General features: G+C 38.1%; 1 protein-coding gene across 3 annotated transcripts in view; it reads left to right on the top strand.

Moving 5' to 3' along the window:
• ccdc85cb (coiled-coil domain containing 85C, b) overlaps window positions 1-18,018 on the top strand; it is a 74,299-nt gene extending 56,281 nt beyond the window's left edge. Inside the window, exons 3-6 of one of the 3 annotated variants that reach the window (XM_087296602.1) lie at window positions 4,551-4,652; window positions 8,223-8,315; window positions 12,414-12,512; window positions 17,174-18,018. In XM_087296602.1, coding sequence (XP_087152728.1) covers window positions 4,551-4,652; window positions 8,223-8,315; window positions 12,414-12,512; window positions 17,174-17,263 — 384 coding nt within the window. In that variant the 3' untranslated portion in view covers window positions 17,264-18,018. 3 annotated transcript variants of the gene reach the window in all.
• The last annotated feature ends 6,054 nt before the right edge of the window (window positions 18,019-24,072 follow it).

The following is a 24,072-nucleotide window of genomic DNA, read 5'->3' as shown; positions in this document are numbered from 1 at the left end:
TTGAGTTTATAAAAAAAAAAATACAAAAAGCACCTCTTTTTTTAGGTATTTACAGTCAACATATACAGATATTTTAAACACTTTCAATAGTGTTTTATGAAAATTCAAAGGGTTTTCTTTAAAATGATACCAAATTTTTGCATTTACACCTCTGCATGTGGATTTGGGAAGCTTTTATATTTGGGTAGGCAAAATGCAGGTGGAAATCCCAAAATAAAAGCAGAGTTTAACTGGTTAAGTATACTACATTCATTGTATCGTAAATACTTTTTTTCATGTGGGATTACATTGTGTAAATGTAAACATAACTTAAAAATTGTACCGTGCAGCTTGTACAACGAATACGAATTTGCAGAGTTCAGACTGAATGATTTTAGCTCCGATTTTGACTCGTTCTGCCAGGTTTTAAGAAATCACCATCAAATGCCTGAAATCACAGGCAAATCGATGCTCAGTTACTCGCGGGGGCATGGCGCGACTGTTCAGACTAACACAAGGAGTTATCATGGTGTTATTTTGTTTCTTTTAATGACAGCAGTAAATGACTGAACTATTATTTGATCTGTACAAGCGTTAAGCTAACAATTTTACATTTATTTTTATATCTTTTTTTATCCATGAAGTGTGCAGCTTTTGTCACTGCAGTGTATTTTTCTGGGCTGGGAGATAGATATTGATATAAGTATACTTAATAAAGTAAACTTTTATACTTGACCTTTACTTAAGTATACTTCTTTTTCCTAAAGGGGTATTTGCTGACTTAATTACTAAGATCTGTACAGCCAGGGAGAGTATAGTCTCTCTGACAGCCAAGTTGGGGCAAAGCTACACCATGTATACCAGTGTTTCTCAACCAGGTTCTTGGAGGACCACCAGCACTGCATGATCTTGATGTCTCCTTTGTCTGTCACACACATTACAGGTCTGTGCCAATAGGCTGATGATATGAATCAGGTGTGTTTGGTTAAGGAGACAATGTGCAGAGCTGGGGGTCCTCCAGGAACGTGGTTGAGAAATACTGATGTATTGACAGCAAATACCTCTTCCCGTTCAGATTTAGCAAATCAGAAGCATAGGAACAAATTAAAGGTTAAATCTGTTGGTCTTTGCCAAAGGTACCCCATACTAAGCTTTTAGGGGAAGGATTTGAAATCAATCAAAAGGAGGATGGGATATGATGTAATCTGATGAGCTTTCTTTAACACCTGAATTTCATATTTGACTGAGAGCCAAGCCTTCTTGTCTGACATTAGTGAACGGTCATAAACACACTCCTAAACCATGTGGAAAGCCTTCCCAGAAAAGCTGAAGCTGTTTTATCTGCAAAGGGTGAGCCAGCATATTAAACACTACGGATTAAAACTTGGATGACATTAAAGTTCATGTACATGTAAAGACAGATGTCCCAAAACTTTTGTAAATATAGTTTATCTTAAGCATCCTCCACCAAACACTCATTTTCTGGTAAGGTAAATCAACATTCTTTATCAAATAAAAAATACTATATAACATGCGTACTAACAAAAAATATTCTTGTCTGTACAAGTACACCAGCCTTGTATCAAGGTGTCCTAAATACCATGGATGGTTATCGGGTGATACAGTATGTTTAGGTTTGCGGCGTGCTTATATGAAGTTCACATCTTCCTTGCAGCCACCCAAAAACACAATTTCTCTCCTGGAAGAGAGTGACGTGGTTATTTATAGGCCTATCCTACAGTGATCACATGCATTCAGAAAACAATAGGCAGTCATTGAACATGTTTTTAGGATCACTGGTGGTTGGAGATGCTGGCAGCTGCAGCCTGTCGGGGTCTCCATTATAGCAGCATGAAGAGATTCTGAACAAGAATACCTAGAGAAGAAAGAAATAAGGCAGGAACCTGTGTGAGTTTGCTGTAGTAATGCTGTTACACAGGAAAACTTGGAAATACAGATCTGCGCAGGACTTCATTTCTAAAATTCGCGTCAGGTTTTAGTCTGAACCCGACCGCTCCTGCTTATATTCAGCATTTGATGTCCTGCTGCCTGACCTTTTGGGAAACAGAGGCCACGTGAATGGTTTGTGAGCACAATTAAGTGCACACAGCATGCCATATCATCTGATAATTGTAGGAAATAATTCCAAAAGGCATCTGACTGTGTAAAGCCACAAAAAACAAAACGAAATTATGAAGAACGTGTCGACATCAGCGGCTAATCTGCCGGAGTCAGCTGAGGTGAAGTGACCAGCGAGACTTAGCTGTCACTCAAGTGGCCACGCCCTTAATTATGCAGACTTAATATAACCTAATATAAAGGAAACGGATGAGTTATAAAAAAATTCACCCCCCTCACAGTTGTCATGAAGGGTAATATTAGCTATATGCCCCAAAATTGTTCTATGTAGCAGGGTGTAAACACCCTTTTTTCTGTTGTATACACTGTAAAAAGTGAAAACTTAAATTACTTCGACTTGTTACAATTAAATGAATTAAGTTTGACAAACTTAAGTTTTCAGTAAAAAATGTAATGAGTTATTTTAGGTGTAACAGGTTTTAGTCATTTATTTTAGAAAACAAGAATGGAACAGTACATACAGTACAGTACAAATCATTCAATGCAATATTGTAAATATAATAATAATAGTAAACAGTACTTTTATTAAAGTAAAAATAATTCCCTTCCCTTCTTAATATAAAAATAGTACTTTAATGTCTTGTGGCAAATACAAGTATTTCTTATTATTGATAGTGAACAATACTTATACTTGCCATAAATAACTTACTACACCTTAAACAAATAACTTAATTTATTACTGAAAACTGTTATAAATTAAGTTTGTCTAACTTCATTTAATTGTAACAAGTCAAAGTAATTTGTTTAAGTTTCTACTTTTTACAGTGTAGTTGGCCATTCTAACAGTGGGCTCAATTGAAATCCACTCCGTATGGAGCCAGGACTAGTGGAATTTCGATGAATTGCAGTTTCAGTTACTTCCGTAAGTGGTAAGAGCGGGAGGTTGCCGCTTGTTTTTGACCCAAGATGTTGCGGATATTATTTGAGTGAATGGGAAAAAGCCTTAGGGCTCTATTTTGACGGTCCATGCGCAGAGCGCAAAACGCAGGGCGCAAATGCTTTCAGGGCGTGTCAGGACGCGTTTTTGCTAATTTAAGGACGGGAAATCTGCCTTGCAGTGTGGCGCATGGTCTAAAAGGGTTGAGTTTATTTTCTTAATGAGTTATAGGTATGTTTTGAGAATAAACCAATCAGAGTCTCATCTCCCATTCCCTTTAAGAGCCAGCTGCGTCGCGCCAAGAGCGCATTCGCTATTTACAGGACGCAAAGTAAGTCTAAGTGGAAAAAATGAGCATTTCACAAGCAAACAGTTAACAGTTTTTTAACAGAAAACTGTTAAACAGAGCATCTACTGCGTGAGAATGAGAGATAATGGAACTACATTCACTTTCGCTCTTGGATAGGGAAACCTTTACGCACAGACATCAATTAGCCTATAAATAATTAATTTCGTTTGTTAAGCGCAAAGATTTGTTTCAAAATTATTTCTAAATTCAGTTCTAATTTCTAGCAAACGAATAAATGAACAATAATAACAAAATGTGGTCAAAATACTGAGTTATTTCCAAATACACCTGCCATGCCCCATATGGTCTAAAACCTGACAGGTGGGCAAATCTAAGCTTGTTTTAAATAAAACAAATATAAATATGGATATAATAAATAATACTGCTAATAATAATAACATTATACAAAAGCAAATTGTTATGAATGAACTGAAAAAGCCTCCTGAGATGAAGAAGACATAAAAGCAGTGATTTTTCATATTTATGTAGGCTAGAAAATAATATGTTTTGTAATATTTTAATCATTTATATTTATATTCTATATCTATTCTTATTATATCCTATATATATCCTTAATATTTAAATTTTTTCATATATAAAGATATTTGCCTATTGCTCTCTTGTGCGTATTAAGCAGTGTGTAAGCGAGGTGCAACTCTGCGCCGGAGTTTAGACCGGGTTTGTTTTGGTCTAATGAAAAATCTATTATAGTTTCTCAAAATAGCAACGCGCCAGCGGTCCGCCTCAGAACGCCTTCCTTTTTAGACCAGAATGCCTATGGGCGCACAAATGAGCGCTAATGCATTTGCTAATTAAACAGCGTAGCGCAACGCCTCAAAACGACTCTTGTGCCAAGCTGAAACTACCAAAAGACTACTGCGTCACGCCTTGCGCCACATTGCGCCGGGTGTATGATAGGGCCCTTAATCTCTAAATAGGTTTTTCAAAGATACGTATCAATAGCTACTCACATTTTTTACATTTTTTAAAATAGTGAATAGCCAAGAGCTAGCCAGTTGTGAATAAACAGGAGATTTTTTTTACTCTCTTTTGACTGAAGCATGGATTCTCAGTTTCTCTCTGCGATGTTTCCTTAAACTGGCTTTGATTTCTTACGACAACTTTATTTCACTAACTTTTTGTTGATTAATTTAATGTATTGAGTTATAATGTGTCTCTCTCTCTCCCTCTTGTGTCATTGAACAGTATAATCCAGGAGACCTGCGCGCCCTGCGGAAGGGCATGACCCTCTACCACTCAGAATCACAGCTGTCTTCCCTCCCGCAGAGACAGGAAGCCCTGCTGAATGTGAGTGATCTCCTCCAGTGAATGCCACCATTGTTCATGTCTGTTTGATAGTTACTTTATTTCATTCCTGTTCAGTGTTCATTCCAGCAAATGTAAAGAAGTTCTTTCGCATATGGGGAACTACAATATATAATGTTTGTAGAGGTGTTTTTTTTCCAATAGTTCACTTTATGTATGAACATAAATATACGTCACTCCTAAACGTAGCTTATATAATTTGTGTGTTTCCCCCACAGTCCAAAGACATGCGGTACAGGTGAATTGGGTAGGCTAAATTGTCTAAAATGTGTGAGTGAGTGTTTGTGGATGTTTCCCAGAGATGGGTTGCGGCTGAAAGGGCATCCGCTGCGTAAAAACACGCTAGATAAGTTGGTGGTTCATTCCACTGTGGTGACCCCAGATTAATAAAGGGACTAAGCCGACAAGAAAATGAATCCGCTTGTTAAGTGTGACGTCACACGGAGCGGCTTCCGAGTCCAAACGCTCTATTCAACTGAATGGGGTGATTCATGAAATGGTAATAATAAACATTTACAAAGCGATTTAATACTTTCGAAAGTCACGATCGCAATATATATGTCCATGCCTAATATCCGATGGCCAGAAAGTAATTCATTGTTTTATAAATTGTTCAAATTTTGGTATTTGTTATGCAGCAAGCCCAGAGATTGTTGTGTACACTATGACTTTATATAAAATTAACTTTAATGTGTGATATCAATAAAAAGTGATCATAAACGAATAGGGATGTAACGGTATTCTAAATACCGTCATACCGCATTATTAATTTTTTTCGATATTACCGTAGTCGCATGACTCGGTAAAACTATAGGTCTTCTGAGAAAATTTGCTCAGGCGAATGAAGCGAACGGGAGGTACCGGAAACTACAATTCCCATCAGCCCAGGCTTGGCCATAATCCCTTGCGGTCTGTTGTCGCTACAGATCCAGTAATGCGGAAATGGAGTGTGCTGCTAGAAGCGGGGATGAAAAAGAGCTGGAAAACCCTAAAGCAGGTGTTTTCGCCACGCGCGTACTGAATAGCGGTGTTGTCGCGCGAGTTCTTATCAGCTGTGTTGTCGCACGCGTTCTGATCATGGTTTGTCCTCTCAAGTGGGGGAAAGACAATGCACAACGTTACCCACTGCTGTCAACCTGGGCCAAGTCATATCTCTGTCCCAGAAACCTCAGTCCCAAATGAGAGGAGTTTTTTCTGTTGCAGGGGACATTGTAAATACCCAGAGATACCAGCTTTTACCAGATTATATTTATATGATCATTTTCCTTTAAACCCATCTCTATCTAAGTGAGTGAGTGATTAAATGTTGAATGTGATGAGTTTTCAACAATACTAAATTGAAACTTTATTTTTTTTAACATGGTTTAATATTTTTTTGTTATTAAAATTGAAGTTCTTGTTTCAAAGCTTACAGATAGATGGCTAATTTGTATGTCATTGACACTTTTGGCACTTTTTTGGAGTATTTTCATAAGTTTTGTTTTTTCCTGTAAATGATTCAATAAATACCGTACCGTGACATTCATACCGAGGTATTACCGTACCGTGAAATTCTGATACCTCTACATCCCTATAAACGAATGATTTCTCCATTCAATTGAATGGCGGCCTGGACCCGGAAACAATATTACATACGTCACAAACACGTCACTACTTAAAAAGCTGATAAATGAATGAATTACCTGTCTAAAAGATATACTTCAGCCATGGTGTGGTTCTTCCTCCAGCGTGCAAAAGTAACTCCAATATTGATTCAAGACTTTTAAAAGTTTTGATTCAGCATTTGTTTTTACCGCTCTCTCTCTCTCTCTCCATGATGTGTGCATGTGAACAGGCATGCTTGTGTAAACGGTGGATCCGTCTACGAGAACAGGGGTGCAAAGATGTACAAATCTACATTTGTTGACAGACAATTTGGGCTGCTTATCAGAATTATGGGAATTAAAGTAAATGATCTGCATATAAATACATGTAAGGCAAGGCAAGTTTATTTATATAGCACATTTCATACACAGTGGCAATTGAAAGTGCTTTGCATAAACAAGAATAAAAGAAACAAGTAAAATAAAAATTAAAACAATTAATAAAAATGAGTTAAAAACATAAAAACAGGTAAAATGTGATATAAAAGAATGAAGAAGAAGAGAAAAACATAATAGTGCAATCTGTTGGACGCAGCACAGTGCTCATTCAGTAAAGGCACAGCTAAACAGATGTGTTTTCAGTCTTGATATGAACATGCCTAATGTTGGAGCACATCTGATCATTTCTGGAAGCTGATTCCAGCAGCGGGGGGCGTAGTGGCTTGAAAGCTGATTCACCCTGCTTTGACTGAACTCTTGGAACTTCTAGTTTATATGATCCTAAAGATCTGAGTGATCTGTTGGGTTTGTATTCAGTGAGCATATCTGTAATGTATTAAGGTCCTAGGCCATTTAGTGATTTATAGACCAGTAATAATACTTTAAAATCTATTCTGAATGTAACCGGCAGCCAGTGTAAAGACCTGAGGACAGATGTGCTCTGATTATCTGGTTCTGGTCAGAATTGTGGCTGCAGCGTTCTGGATGATCTGCAACTGTCTGACTGTCTTTTTAGGAAGGCCAGTGAGGAGGCCGTTACAGTAATCCACCCTACTGCTGATAAAAGCATGAACAAGTTTCTCTAAGTAGATCATTTACTTTAATCATTACTATTAGAATGTGAAGAGACTTTCAACCAGCACAACAACCCATGTTTCTGAAGACAATCACCTACTGCACCTTTAAGGCTCGTATTTGCAATGAGTCTGGGTTGGCTTAATCAGTTTGACTTTATTCAGTAACAACGTGAAGAGAAGACTCATTGGTACATCAAATCTTTCATCTATTGTATAGTGCTATAGGCTTTTCCTGCACAGAACTAGAGGCACAAACTTATTTCTTTTCATGTTTCCTTGAAAAAAATGAGCAGAGCTCTCTGCTGAAAAAAAAAATCCAATGAATAAATGGAAAAATGCAAGCGCGCCTTTTAACATGCAGCAGTCAGCCAGTGCACAGGAAGTCTCAGTATGTTCTATATGCTTGCATGAAAATCTTGCTGTTGTCAGCTAAAAGTCTTTGCAGAGCTTAAATTGAATTACTTTAAACTGTTTTGACTCTGCGTCTCCTTCGAGAAAACAGGTCAAACGTCGATTTTATTCCACTTGACCTTTTGTGTTTATAGATATCTGGTGTCACTTTCAGTCGGTGTGGTCCGAACAAAGAGATCGCACATGACCAGCACACTGCTGCACTCTTTCGTTTGTACTGCGAGATTAGCAGATGGTTACTCGTGCATTAGATAATTAAAGGCTAATTTAATTTATTAATGGTTTCATTTCTTTGCGAAACTGAATTAATGATGATGTTCACATTTTCTCAAAAATCTACATGGGAGTGTATACACTCCCACTCACCACATGGTAGTGTATTTATTCACTCCCATTTTCTACATATCCAAAAATAAAACAACGTGCTTTACCATGTTGGTCAGAAGCAAACTGACCCCTCCATGTGTTGCTCTTCTCTTCAGGGCACTGGAAGGCTGCAGACCAGTGAATCTTCTCCCTCCACTGGATTTATCTCATCTGCACAGAAACCTGAAGCTGTGGTTCATGCAATGAAGGTACACACACAAACAAAACACTAACTGATCAGCCCTCCTGTTAAAGGGTCACGAAACACCAAAACACATTTTTTGAGCTGTTGACAGTCGTATACGTGTCCCACACTGCTAAAAACACTATTAGGACACATATATCTCACTAAAAAGTGAAAATTGGTTGTTTTTGCGTTATTTCGAGCAAATTCGTACTTCCGGTTTGAAACGAGTTCTTAAAGCTGCGTCACGGCCATGAGATCTTAGCGTGTATTCCAGTGTGCAGACTGGGCGTCTGTGCCAGAGTGTCCCGTATTACATCTCTGAGTGTGTTGCGTTCATTCATGAGTATGGCTCGGTTCAAACCAATCAGCGCGCGCCATTATGTATGCGCTGCAACTTCATTAATATGCATGCTAGCTTTCTTAGACCATACCTGAAAGACGGCAGAAAGACAATACACTTCGTGTTGCCAAAAGTTGTGGAAAAGAATAAGAATTGTTTGGAGATACGAGTCGCCAGTGTTGCTTTCATAATGTGAAGGTTTTGTTTCCATCTTCTCTCTATGAGCGCGCTGCTAGACTCACGTGTGGATTCGTGTACTAGAAATGCGTTTGTTTGGAACATTTTTTTACTCGAGAGCATTTCTCATCAATGGTGAAATCCGGATTTGCTGCTCGTCTCCTTTAAAAAAGACGCAGCTCCAGTATGTGGTGATTATCCTGTCTACAGATTCGGTAAGTGTGTGCGATCAGTGCCCTTTCTTTGTTCATTCAGATGGCAAAGTTATAGTTCGTATGGTCAGCTGAACTCTTTCAGTGTTTAAAGACAGACCTTAGTCAAAATGATTTCTAAGTTCTAGTTTACAGTACGTTGATATCACTACAATATTGAAAAATCTGCTTTAAATGCTGCTCTCTAAGTGTAAACACGTGAACACTGTAAGCAATCTTTTGCCAACCGACGTGTTGAATTTTCGTCGTATTTTACAGAGAAATCCAGAGGCTTTTTTTCTCCAATACGACGTGCGGTATCAAACATTTCACCGTCATTAAACACACTGTCTTTCTCCCCTGTGTGTGTGTGTGTGTTTGTATTTCCTCTGTCCTCGGCGCATGCCCAAATGGCAACTCCCATTTTTATTCAAACCCTGCCCATTTTCCCTCCCCCGACACTCCCACCCAAACAGAGCTAGACACACCCACTTTCCTGACTTTTTCCAAACTAGAGGTGTGAAAACACCCTGCTGAAACGGGGGGTTTCATGGCCCTTTAAATGGGATGTTTAACAGAGCAAGGAAATACTCAACAGGATTTCCTATTATGTTCTTCTGTAGAAAGTCTTTATTTTTTATTTAAGGTTGGCTGGAAATTTAAAAACAAAAACGGTAAAGTCAGTATTGTATCTTTAAAGGGGTGGTCCACAGTGTATTTTTAAGGATTAGTTGTGTTTATAAGGTTGTGTTCGCTGTGTGCTCATGCTTCACTCGTAGAAAATCACATCATTTTTTATGCATCTTACTTTGATTAAATACAGCTACACAGCTAACATGAAAACGACTGTCACATTTCCTAGATCCTTCGAAAGGCCCGCCTTTAAGAGGCTCTGATTGGTCAGCTAACATAATTTGCTGTGATTCGTGGATTGGCTTCACGTCACGCCCCTACAAGCGTGCGCTTTTGCGCTGTGTAAACTGTTCAGTCAGAGCAGCTGTTAGCAGTGTTAGCTGCCTGAATCAGACAGAAAATGAAGAGCACACAGCTGAGCCTCACGCCTGCTCTCTAATATAAAATCTGACAAATGTCTTTCACATATATTCAGAATAAACATGTGTAAGTAATATAAAGCGTTCTCATATTTTTTGCAAGTTTGTTATTTGATATGTAGAATGCACGAAAAGCAGCCGCATAGAGAGAGACTGCAGAGCTGGTGAAGATTGTGGGTGTTCACAGCGGTTAGACTGATAAATATGGATTTGTAGCTAAACTGTTAGCGGTGCCAAACAGCATTTCCTGTTGTTCACATCCTTGTTTACGTCCTCACTACAACATACCATTTATGCTAGAAACTGCATGTAATATATTAATTTTAACAAATAAAAATACTTACAGGTTGTGGCTCACAATCCAAAGCTTCGTCAGTTGCAGGAGTTTTAAGCCGAATCCAGCACTGAACTGGGAGAGATGTGTCAGATGCTAGCTATATCTTTTTTATAATTCTCTGGAACATAATTAAATTCCATTTTTAGCATTTCTGTCTGTGTCGTGTCCTTTGAAAGCCCAAATACAAAAACGAGCTCTGTGGAAATAGCAGCATTTGGATGGCATTTTACCTTTCTCTGCTATAACATTACAGCACCTCTGGCTACGCCCCTTAGCTGCAAAGGGTGTGTGCATGGTGAATGCACGTAACCGGAAGCCCTTGTGATCTCAAAAGCCTGGATTAATTTTTTTGTAGTCGCCAAGTTGTTCGCTGAAGGCTTTGGTAAGCTAACTCTGTAAAAGCCAATGGCTGCATCCGAAACTGCCTACTAGTAGGTACTAGGGATGTAACGGTATTGTAAATACCGTCATACCGCAATATAAATTTTTTTCGATATTACCGTAGTCGCATGACTCGGTAAAACTATAGGTCTTCTGAGAAAATTTGCTCAGGCGAATGAAGCGAACGGGAGGTAGCAGAAACTACAATTCCCATCAGCCCAGGCTTGGCCATCATCCCTTGCGGTCTGATGTCGCTACAGATCCAGTAATGCGGAAATGGAGTGTGCTGCTAGAAGCGGGGATGAAAAAGAGCTGGAAAATCCTAAAGCGGGTGTTTTCGCCGCGCGTACTGAATAGCGGTGTTGTCGCGTAAGTTCTTATCAGCTGTGTTGTCGCGCGCGTACTGAATAGCGGTGTTGTCGCGCGAGTTCTTATCAGCTGTGTTGTCGCACGCGTTCTGATCATGGTTTGTCCTCTCAAGTGGGGGAAAGACAATGCACAACGTTACCCACTGCTGTCAACCTGGGCCAAGTCATATCTCTCTTGTCCCAGAAACCTCAGTCCCAAATGAGAGGGTTTTTTTCTGTTGCAGGGGACATTGTAAATACCCAGAGATACCAGCTTTTACCAGATTATATTTATATGATAATTTTCCTTTAAACCCATCTCTATCTAAGTGAGTGATTGATTAAATGTTGAATTGTGAGTTTTCAACAATACTAAATTGAAACTTAATTTTTTTACATGGTTTAATATTTTTTTGTTATTAAAATTGAAGTTCCTGTTTCAAAGCTTACAGATAGATGGCTAATTTGTATGTCATTGACACTTTTGGCACTTTTTTGGAGTATTTTCATAAGTTTTGTTTTTTCCTGTAAATGATTCAATAAATACCGTACCGTGACATTCATACCGAGGTATTACCGTACTGTGAAATTCTGATACCGTTACATCCCTAGTAGGTATTGCATTTGAATTCAAACATACTACTCAGCCGTTAGAAAAGTATGTTCTATACAGTATGTAATTGAAAAGTATGAATGGAATTCGGACATACTACATCCGCCAATTTTTCATGGTCACGTGACCTACCGGCGTCAGTTGCGTCACTTTACACTCATTCATGAATTTTCTCGCGGGGCATCATGGGATAGCCCAGCATGCATGGGATGCGCACTCTAGAATCTCGCCGGAAGTAGCAAGTCATTCGGGTACTTCTGATTTTTGTGTACTGTATAGTATGGAAGTATGCGGTTTCGGACGCAGCCAATGTCTCTTGTTGCATTGAACTTTACTTGTTGTTTATGTTGACCAAGATACATTACACATCAACTAAAGTTTAAAGTACAATATTGTGGTTGACCACCCCTTCAAAAACCTAAAAGACATTGGAACATATATAATATTTTCATATCATTATGTCCATACAGTACATTTAAATACTGATGAATGTGTACCTAGTGTACATAGAACACACTGAATATAATAAACTGAAGCTCAAAGATGTGGGAATCAGTGAGGTTTGTGTCCATAGGATTGAAATATGCATGATTTTTGTATTAGATTTGTCCTTGTTTTGCGACACTTGATGAATGTGTTGTCTGGTTTCAAAAACAAAATGCTCTTGCCCATGTTTTAACAGGTTTTGGAGGTCCATGATAATCTGGAAAAACAGCTTCCAGAAGAAAGTGTGGAAGACCTGAGTGAGAAAGAGAAAGCCATAGTGCGGGAAATGTGCAATGTAAGTGAATTTTTCTCCACTTTCGATAGTGATAGTTCTTTCTAAAACAAATTTGGGACTTCCCTCTGTCAGTTGGTCCTACTAAAAACATTACTGATCCTATTATGCTGCGTTCAAACCAGAATTGGATCAAGCATCAAGAGTGAGTGATTTGCATGTTAAGTCAACGCAAATTTTGTTCAAGTGCACTCAGACATGGCGCCAAACTAATATACACTGTTTTTCAGCCTTCCTAAACCACACAAACATGGCAAATTTGTGTCATTGTGAAGTGAATTTCTTGTTCTGTTGGAATATTGCCCTATAATTGCATTCATGTTCAATTCTAATATCCCCAATGTAATGCAAGAATTACATTTAGGAGGTGCGCAACAACTTTCATTTCATGATTCACACTTTTATACTCAGCTGATATTAACAGGTGGAGTTTAGTGAAATTCGTCACTTGTCAACCATTCTCCATTCCTCCATTGGCCGCACCCATACATACGTCCTCTTTTTCTACTAATTCTCTTCACAATGTCAAAAGTACAAGACTTCTCAACTGCAAATTCAGTGTTCAATTTCAACTCATCTCTGCTCCGCTCACAGGACATTTTGCTGCAGAGCTCAAGTGAATTTTAGACAATCAGGCCTTTGCATTTCCATCTGCTACTTCTGCAAAAATGCTTCATTAGTATCCAAGGCATATCACACTTGAGAAGAAGTTTGGTTAATATATATAACATTAAGGAATACAAATACAATTGTTTAATGAAAAGAAAAGGTAACAAAAATAATAAATAAGAATATTCTTTTCTCCAACAACGCGAATAAAGCAAGTAAACTCATAATGTTCTATTTACACGTGAAAAGTGTCTGGTGTGAACACAGCATTATAGTAACTGTTGTCGTAGATCTTATTACAAGAGTTCTCAAAGTCTCAATTCAGAGGTCGAAATCGGAGTATTCATCAATGTCAAAAGTCTGAAAAAATGGTTATAACAAAACATGACTTCATGGAAATGCACATACATTTATTAATCATTATAAAAGTGCCTTTGTATTTAAAATAGATTAATTGACAATTGAAAAATTGACAACAAGAAGTAACACTTAATTTATGTTTCATCAAGAAAACACAACAAAAGGTAGGTCAAAAGTAATATAGCGCAAAATACAAAGCACCCAGAGGAAACATGTGCGAACGTGGGGAGAACATGCAAACTCCTTACAGAAACCCCAACTGACCCAGCCACGGCTCGAATCAGCAACCTTCTTGCTGTGAGGCGACAGCACTACCTACTGCACCATGTGTCGCCCAATAATAATAATAATTATTATTATTATTACTTAATAAACATCTTACTGTAAATTACAACCTTTAACAATTTATATGATTTATATATGAGATTGTTAGCTAAGTAGTTTTATGATTTAGAATAGAATATGGAATATTCTCAATCATATTTGTAAAGGAAACCTTGGCTCTATATGTGCCTTTTACATATATATCAGTTAATCTAGAAAACTTGTGCTTGATTTTACTAAAACTACTATTGGATTATTTTTAAGTGAGTGTTTATGTAAAACAATATATTTTTTTGAACATTTTTAAGGGGTGTAAACAAAAACAATTGTCCCAACATATTTCCTGTTTGACAGTTTTAATGTCTATAGCTCCCGAGAATCCAAATAGCCACATATTGATAAATAATGTTATGAGAGCTGCATTAACATTAAGCTAGGATTGAAGTGCCGTGCCTCTTCTTGCAGTTATGAAATAGTTTAATAACAAGCAGGAAATGTTCATGGGCCAATGACATCACCACATCGAAATGGTCTATACCAAAAAATGATGGTCATTTTCTTTCAGGAAGTTGTTACTCCACCCCGTTTAGAGCATCATTATGGGTGTTTCATGTTATAACAAACGTGGTTCAAGAGAATGATCTGCGACAGAGAAACTACAGTTTTGGGGAAACGCTGATCACTACATCGTTCTTTTCCCAAAAGATGCATCGTACTGTGATAGTTTAGCCACTAGTTTTGCCGTTGTTTGGGAAACACACCCCAGAACAGTTTTGTGCTGTTCCACAAAAGAGAGAAAGTGAAAGTAAAGGCTCATTCTCACACTTCAGATGCTGTTTGCTTGTTCAGTTTTTCCACTTACAAAGTCCGCCATGTAAATAGCAAATGCGCCATGGCGCGACACAACTGACTCTTAAAGGGAATAGGAGATGAGACTCTGATTGGTTTACTCTCAAAACACACCTATAACACATTAAGAGAATAAGCTCAACCCTGTTAGACCATGCGCCGCTGGTCTTGGGGCTCTATTTTGACGGTCCATGCGCAAAACGCAGGGCGCAAACACTTTTAGGGCGTGTCAGGACGCGTTTTTGCTAATTTAAGGACGGGAAATCTGTCTTGCGCTTCGGCGCATGGTCTAAAAGGGTTGAGCTTATTTTCTTAATGAGTTATAGGTGTGTTTTGAGAATAAACCAATTACAGTCTCATCTCCCATTCCCTTTAAGAGCCAGCTGCGTCGCGCCAAGAGCGCATTCGCTATTTACAGGACGCAAAGTAAGTCTATGTGGAAAAAATGAGCATTTCACAAGCAAACAGTTCACAGTTTATTAACAGAAAACTGTTAAACAGAGCATCTACTGCGTGAGAATGAGAGATAATGGATCACTTTCACTTTCGCTCTTAGATAGGGAAACCTTTACGCACAGACATCAATTAGTCTATAAATAAATACTTTTGTTTGTTAAGCGCAAATATTCGTTTCAAAACTATTTCTAAATTCAGTTCTAATTTCCAGCAAACGAATAAATGAACAATAATGACAAAGTGTGCTCAAAAACCTGAGTTATATCCTAAAACACATGCTGTGCCCCATATGGTCTAAAACCTGACAGGTGGGCAAATCTAAGCTTGTTTTTAATAAAACAAATATAAATATGGATATAATAAATAATACTGCTAATAATAATAACATTATACAAAAGCAAATTGTTATGAATGAACTGAAAAAGCCTCCTGAGATGAAGAAGACATAAAAGCAGTGATTTTTCATATTTATGTAGGCTAGAAAATAATATGTTTTGTAATATTTTAATCCTTTATATTTATATCTTATATCTATTCTTATTATATCCTTAATATTTAAATTTTTCATATGTAAAGATATTTGCCTATTGCTCTCTTGTGCGTATTAAGCAGTGTGTAAGCGAGGCGCAACTCTGCACCGGAGTTTAGACCAGGTTAGTTTTGGTCTAATGAAAAATCTATTATAGTTTCTCAAAATAGCAACGCACCAGCAGTGCGCCTCAGAACGCCTTCCTTTTTAGACCAGAACGCCTATGGGCGCACAAATGCGCGCTAATGCATTTGCTATTTAAACAGCGTAGCGCAACTACCAAAACTACCAAAAGACTACTGCGTCACGCCTTGCGCCACACTGTGCCGGGTGTATGATAGGGCCCTTGGTCTTAAAATAGCAAAAGTGAATTTGGATACGCCCTTAATGCTTTTGCGCCCTGCGCTTCAGACTTTGCGCCCATGTAGTTCATTTCCATGGATCATTCTGTAGAGCTTGAAGCGTTAACAACTGGGTGGAGTTCATGGAGAGGTCAGTTAATGGACAGGTTGGTACACAGAGATCTGAGCTCTTGATAGAGTGAGCCGATATAGTTTGATCTGTTTGTTGGGCCCCACACTGGAATGTGGGAACGAGGGAATCCAGCTTGGAGCACAATAACACCTCTGTACGTGACTCACCTGGAGAATCCTGGACTCGTCAACACCATTGTGGACACCCTTCATGAGAGATTTGGATGAATGGATGTTTGTGCTGGCTTTCGTTTGTTTTCTGTGGGTCGAAGTAGCATTTAGCTAAACACACTTGACAAATAGCAGTGTATTTTGGGGTTATGGTAATTGAAAATACTCAGCAATCTTATTTATTTTTATTTTTTGTGTTTAAAAGATGCAGAGCTTGTTTTAAAAGATGAACTGTTGTCCAAACACAGAAACTTTTTCGAATGGTGGGTTTAGGCATGGGGTTTGGGGACAAACCTTCTCTTAAAAATTGTATGTTTTCGATTAAATTATGTAATAATAAGCAAAACAAATATTTAAAATATTAAATGATAAAAACAAGTATTGATTGATACTTTATATATAAAAAAAAATAATTATAACTAATCAGTTTCGTGAAACAGCTGTATTATTACCTCATCAGCTTCAGCCCCTCAAAATAAGGAATGAATGATGACAGTGCAGTGGCAGGATTTTTTTTAACGGTTGCTGTGTAACAACAGTCCTACTCCCACCTGCCGGTAGAAACAGGGACTAAACAGGAACTGAACTGCTGACTATTTAAATACCCGAAACAAAAGCTGCATTGAATTGAATGTGCGTAATGTATGTGGTCATTTTAAGTACTTGGATAACAAAATTATTGTTTTACAACCGTTTTGTTTTTAGTGCAACATATTACAAAAGATCAGGGGCTTTTGACAATACATTAGGAGCTTAAGACCCCAAGCAACCCCCCCCCCCCCCCCAATAGAAAACAACAGCATAGGTGGCATCAAATGTAAATATCTAAGTGACTGACACACAGCATGTAAAATGGCTGAACTGTTTAGTGGCTTTTTCCCATTTGTTTCCAGGTGGTGTGGAGAAAGCTGGGCGACGCAACAGGAACAAAGCCGTCCCTCCGACAGCAACTCTCTGGGAATCAGTTCAAAGCTCCTCTATAGCGAGAACATCTCCTCATCCTCCATGCAGGACCAAAATGCTTAGGCGACACAAACGCTCCACCTTCTTCCATGTCAGATCATTTGGACCCAATCGTGCCATTGACGTTGGATCACTGCACACCAGTTTTCAGATTTTCCTTTCAGTGAACGTTCAAAGCAATAATCACATTAAACTAACATTATTAACTAGTAATTATATACTTTTCTTTGTTGACATAATGGTTTTGGATTGAATCATGGTTTCGGCCATAATGGTGCATCTTCGATGAGCTTTTGCACCAATCCGGGACCAATGTGGCCATATGTAGACTCAGAGGAGAACCACAAAGGATGATATCATTCGGGTTGAGGATCAAGAAGTCTGGCAGCTAGTCATGTTTGGTAAAGCTTGCCTCTTCTGTTTTCTTTTACCTCTTTTTTTTTTAATTACGTCAACGTCATAAAAGCTGAGTCCATCAAACTTGCAAAGTGAGCAATAGCAGATGTTATAGCATCCAGTTTGTGCAGACAATAATCTATAAGACGATGTAAGATATGTATAAAGGTTTTAAATCAGTTTATTATATTGTCTTTTTAAGTGTTTTTACTTTTTCTAGAGGTTGTTTTTACAACTCAACAGTATGAGGTTTCTTGACAGACAATGCAACGGAGACACAACACATGCTAATTATGTCTTTCAGTTTTTGTATAAAAAGGATGCCAATTACAACCTACAGTACATAAACTTTGTATGTTAAAGATATCAAATGTTAAAACAGTGTGCTGTGCATGCTTGACAATCCAGTCTCTCAGGTCCTCAGATACTTGTACATGGATATGTACACTCACTAGCTACTTTATTAAGTACACCTGTCCAACTGCTCGTTAATGCAAGTTTCTAATCAGCCACTCACGTGGCAGCAACTCAATGCATTTCAAGAGTTCACACTTAGCTGATGATTGATAATAAAGCTAGTTTGGCGTGCTGTCCCGGGAGAGAGCCCTGAGCTTATAAGATCCTCGAGCCCTGGGCTCCCTCCTGTTGCAAGGCGAGAGGGGAGTTTGAGCTCAGGTAGATCTCGATGACTCCCCCTCTTGCTTGTTGTAGCTAAGTGTCAGATACGGATGCTGAAAGGTGTACTCAGAGTTTAGCTAAAGTATTTGGATTAATTGTTTAGAGTGCTTGTTTTTGAACTGTGGGAGGAAACCGGAGGACCCGGGGAAAACCCACGCGACCACGGGGAGAACGAGCAAACAGAAATGCCGTCTGGTTTGGAAAGGAATTAAACCAGGGGCATTCTTGCTGTGAGGCAACAGCGCTAATCGCTGGCCACCGTGACGCCCGTTTGAAAGGAGGGATAGTAGGGTTGGGTGGGGGGGGTTTCTTCAAGACGAAGATATTGAGATGAGAAAAGTCTGGTTATTTATAGTGAGTTAAGGATCATCTGATAGGATAATCAGTCGTTAGCTAAAGTTGGAACAGCTGTGAACAATCATAAGCACGTGATCCTCTCGAAATTTGTTTATAAATAAACCTCACTTAGGCATGTAGACATGGTCAAGACGATCAGCAGTTCAAACCGTGCATCAGAATGGGGTGGCATGGTTGTTGGTATCAGACGGGCTGTTCTAAGTACTGTATTTCAGAAACTGTAGGATTTTCACGCACAACCATCTGAAGGGTTTACAGAAAATGGTCTAAAAAAAGAGAAAATATCCAGTGAGCGGCAGCAAATGCCTTGTTGATGCCAGAGGTCAGAGGAGAATGGCCAGACTTGTTCAAGCTGATAGAAAGGCAACATTAACTCAAATATCTACTCGTTCCAACTGAGGTATGCAGAAGAACATCTCTGAACGCACGTCCAACCTTGAGGCAGATGAGCTACAGCAGCAAAAGACCACACTGGGTGCCATTCCTATCAGCTAAGTCTCGATTCCTGCTGCCACATTCGCATGGCAGGATCAGAATTAAGAGTAAGCATGGATCCATCCTGCTTTGAATCAATGGTTCAGGCTGCGGTGTAATGGTGTGGGAGATATTTTCTTGCCACACTTTGGGTCCAGTACCTTGTTGAATATATGTCATGAAGGATTAAGGCAGTTCTGAAGGCACCGGTACTAGTAAGCATACCTGCCAACACTCCCGTTTTTCCCTGGAGACTCGGTTTGTTATTTCTCCTGGAAAACTCCCGTAATTTCACCCGTAACATACCCCTTGGAACGTCACGGGTACACCCACCTAGACATCCCCACCACTGCACGTCCACCCCTACCACCTGGTTTCCTGGATTTTCAGAGACAAATGTTGGCAGGTCTGAGTAAGGTGTACTTAATAAAGTGGCTGGTGAGTGTACATTTACATTGGTCATTTTTAATTGGGGTGGCAAATGAGAGGAAGATTTTATAAAAGCACTTTTTTTTAAAATAAAATGTATTGTTATACATTTAAACTTAATATAATACAGTACATCCCAATAGAGGCTTAAAGGGGTAGTCTGCCCAGAAATGAAACCCTTATTCACTTGTTCAAAACCTGTTTTGAACACAATGGAAGGTTTACTAAAGAATGTTGGAAAGCAGCAACCAGTCACTTCCATAGTATTTGTGTTGCTTGCTACTATATACGTCAATGGCTGCTTTTTTCCATTCAAGTGTGAGAAAATAGAAAGCGCATTATTTTATTTTGAAGTGAATTATCTATTTAAAAGTGCACAAATAGTTTGTGCCCTAGAGCAGTGGTTCTCAAACTGTGGTACGTGTACCACTAGTGGTACGCGAGCTTCCTTCTAGTGGTACGTGAAGGAATTAAATATGTCGTATGGTACATATATTGAAAAAATTATCAAAAATGATTTATACATCAATGTGATGACATATAGTTTATGAGGTCCAAGCAACATCCCCAGGTTTTAATGAATTGGCTACTATTCAATTCAATTCAGCTTTATTTGCATAGCGCTTTTACAATGTAGATTGTGTCAAAGCAGCTTCACATAAATGGTCATAGTAACTGGAACAGTGTGGTTCAGGTTTTAGTGTTTAAGTTCAGTTCAGTTCAGTTTAGCTCAGTTCAGTGTGATTTAATCATTACTGAGAGTTCAAACACTGAAGAGCAAATTCATCGATGCGTAGCTCTACCAATCCTGAACCATGCGAGGCAGTGGCGACAGCGGAGAGGGAAAAAAAACTTCACCTGATGGGAGTGAAGAAAAAAAAACCTTGAGACAACCAGACTATCTATATGTCTGGTTCTACTATATGTTAATACTTTACATTTAAGTACAACAGATTTTTTTTTACTTTTTAAGAACAGTAATCTACCATTTTTTTACTTTTAAAAGCACATTTTAATTTTAAATATTAACGTTTTTAGTTGTTTTTTTTTTTTTTTTACCTATAAGCACAGTACAGTGTTAATGTTTAGACTATTTATAATTTTTAAAGTGGCTGACAATAATAAATATTCTTAATAATAGAAATTAATTTGCCACGTTTTTGAACTGTGCAGAGTTGTAGCTGCTTTACCGGGCCTACTACGCTACTGTATTTCAATACTGCTCATTATGGTGGTACTTGGAGAGACAATTTTTTTCTGAGGTGATACTTGATGAAAAAGGTTTGAGAACCACTGCCCTAGAGAATATAAACATTTCATGATGTATTGGTATTCAAAGCTTATTTCAGCTGTAGAGCGATGACACTCGCCACCACAAATGAAGAATGACCCACGTCATGATGCATCCGAAGCGATAGTTACAGCCCCTATTGTTATTTTGTCATGTCATTGATTATAGTGACACTTCATGTGTACCTTTTAACTGACCCATTACAAATCAAGACAACTGTTATGACTGAAATCAATGTGCTAACCGAATGTTAAAAGACCTAGTTTGTTTACTTTGACCCCATGTAGGGGTGACCTACAGATCTAATCCTCCTGAAAGCCTTTGCACTGCTGTTTTGGTGTCCACATTGATGCGTGGCAGATAATAACCATGGTAAATGAGGCCAACGTTTACATTCAAGAAGGTTTGTGTGTCTTGCATAAAAAGTGGACTCATTGTCTTCTCCTAATGTAATACCTGGTAAGAAAACTGCACTTATCTTGCAATTTCATGCCATTTAAAGGACTAGTTCACCCAAAAATGAGTATTCTGCTACGCACCGTTGTGTCCTTTCAATCTTCTGGAACACCTGTTCAGCCTCAGAAGACAAATTTCGATATTTTAGATGACATCTGAGAGCTCTCTCATCCTCCATACACAGCAATAATCCCAAGACATTTAAAATCCAGAACAGGAACCAAAGTTCCAAGAGTTCATTCAAAGCAGGGTAAATCCACCTTCAGCCTTTACCCCCCAGCCATTACTTTAAGAAAAGTGCTCACAGCTGAGCATTTTTAGAAATGCACGTTCAGTGCCTGGCTACACTGCCGCCATTTAAAAAATGCTGTGCTTCCATTGAAAACAAACAAACAAAACAAATCTTAGCCTGCATTTCTACAGCACAAAAACACTTCAGTGGACACCTGCCCTAAGCATTTTTGCACAGCTAAATATTAAAGCACACTTTTAATTGACAATAATAAAAGAAGCTCAGCTCGGGAAAATGCTTTGGTGGACACTCGCCCTAAGCATAGAAAGGCACTGACCATGCGTTTTATGATCTCGCGATTGTTGCTGTCTATGGAGGATGAGGGAGCTCTCTGATTTCATCTAAAATAATTTGCTTTCTGGCGACATCGATGAAAGGTCTCAAGGGATTGGAATGACATGAGGGCGAGGGATTGTCAGATTTTCTTGCCTGATCTGATCCTTTGTGCTGCAGAGGATTCTCTGGCCTGACAGTTTGGGGTAAGTCATTCACTTATATTATAATACATTCTCAATCACTGGCTAATCTGTCAGTGCCTGTCAGCATCATTTAACACAAGTTATGTTTAAATGAAACACATATGCCCTCATGTGTCTGAAAGGCCTGCTGTTTGATATGGAACTAAACATCAATCCTAAATATTGAAAAAGGTCTGGATATAGATCCTCCTGAGGAGGATTAAATGTGCGTCTGATGTCTCACTTATAATACGTTGCTACTGTTATTAATGAAAAGAGTTGGAAGCAGGTTCTATACAGAATAAAAAGTGCCCTCTCTCTTGAGAAATGGTCTAACCACAAAGCCATGATAATATTTCTGGCATGTGCTGCCTCTTTTGTGCATGGGTTTTTATTTGCAACCAATGCCCTGTGCTGTTTCATTGTGTAAAACCTCTGAGGTCCATCCTGTCTTCAGTGTTAAAAATAACAGGACTGCATGACTGCTGGAGACATCGAGTGGAATTTTAAGGCAAAGATGTAAAGGAAACATTGTAAAAGTTGAACCAATTGATTTATCAATAAAAGACTATTGCTTTTAATATTCACATGTAGTGCTTTTTACACTAGTTGTTGTTTTTCAGCAACACAATAATACAAGAAACTAGAAAATAACTGTTATTGTTTCAAAATGCCTCTCATAAATTAATAGCAATATCATTTTTTTAAGTTTGTGGCTATAAAGCAGCTCCACTGATGACAGTAGTGTCATTATTGTGGCATTGTTGATTCAGGTCAGTTTAATTATGAACATGGAGCCCTTCATACATACAGTTGAAACCAGAAGTTTACATACACTCTAAACGAAGGAACATGACCATTAAAAAAAATGTCTGTTTGTAAATCATACTAAGCATTTACTATTTTAGGTCTGTTAGGATTACCTAAATGATTTACATTTGCTAAATGTGCAACTGTGAACTCCACTGTGCCCCCTGATGGTAACAGGGTAAATTGCTCGTTCACAGATCAACACTAGCGTGTCAGTAGTTACTCGGGTTTAACTACATGTTTAAAGTTATACTAAGTTTGTATTTTATTATTATTATTTTTTTATTATTGGTGTTTAACAAGACAATACATCAAAGTATACAATACAACATAGGAAAAATTACAGATTGTTTTATTATTCTTATTTTTCCACTATCCCCTAAAAATAAAATAAATTAAATATATGAATTATAAACAAACATATCCTCTGAAAGAAAAAATAAATAAATGAATAATAATAAATACAAGTTATTAGAAATTAGTTATTAAAACTATTATGTTTAGAAATGTGGTGAAAAAACAATCCTCTCTCCGTTAAACAGAAATTGGGGGGAAAAAATAAACAGGGGGGCTAATCATTCTGACTTCAACTGTATGCGTGTCACAAGTACAACATTTCATAGGACCAAGAAATAAATACAGTTTTTCAAGAGAAAAATGACAACACCGACACTTAGAAATGTTTTAATGCATCGTTTAATCTCTGTTGTTGAACATATGACATCATTTTAATATTATTATACAATTGAGACTTTCACTAACAACATTCAGCAGATTAAATAGTCAAATGAAAATGGATGAAACTAGCAAAACCTAAGCGTTTTCACCTGTGTTTTCATTGGCTCTCATTGTGCCTGCAGATTTTTCAAGTTTATATGGTAATGTAACCCACTCAAATTTTTGAGTATTAAATATTGTTTTATTTTGACATGTAATTAAGAGTTTATTTTTTTTATTTGTCAGAATATATGTATTTATGTTTTATTTTCTTACCTTACCTAATGCACAACATTTGGGCATGTAAAAAAAAGTTATAGATGTATAAATTTACATTTAGAAGTTAATTTCTAAAAACCGGAATTGAGGTCAAGGGTGACTGACGTCACTTGAACGCCAGCCTGTGGTGAAGACAGGAGAGACACGTTTTGGCTGTCTTCTAATTTAATCCATCCTGCCAATTCTGCATAA

The sequence above is a fragment of the Danio rerio genome, chromosome 20 (genome assembly GCF_052040795.2).
Source record: "Danio rerio strain M-AB ecotype USA chromosome 20, GRCz13ab, whole genome shotgun sequence".
Taxonomy (NCBI): Eukaryota; Metazoa; Chordata; class Actinopteri; order Cypriniformes; family Danionidae; genus Danio; species Danio rerio.
Note: the sequence above shows the minus strand (reverse complement) of the source record. Positions and strands in the feature narration are given on the sequence as shown.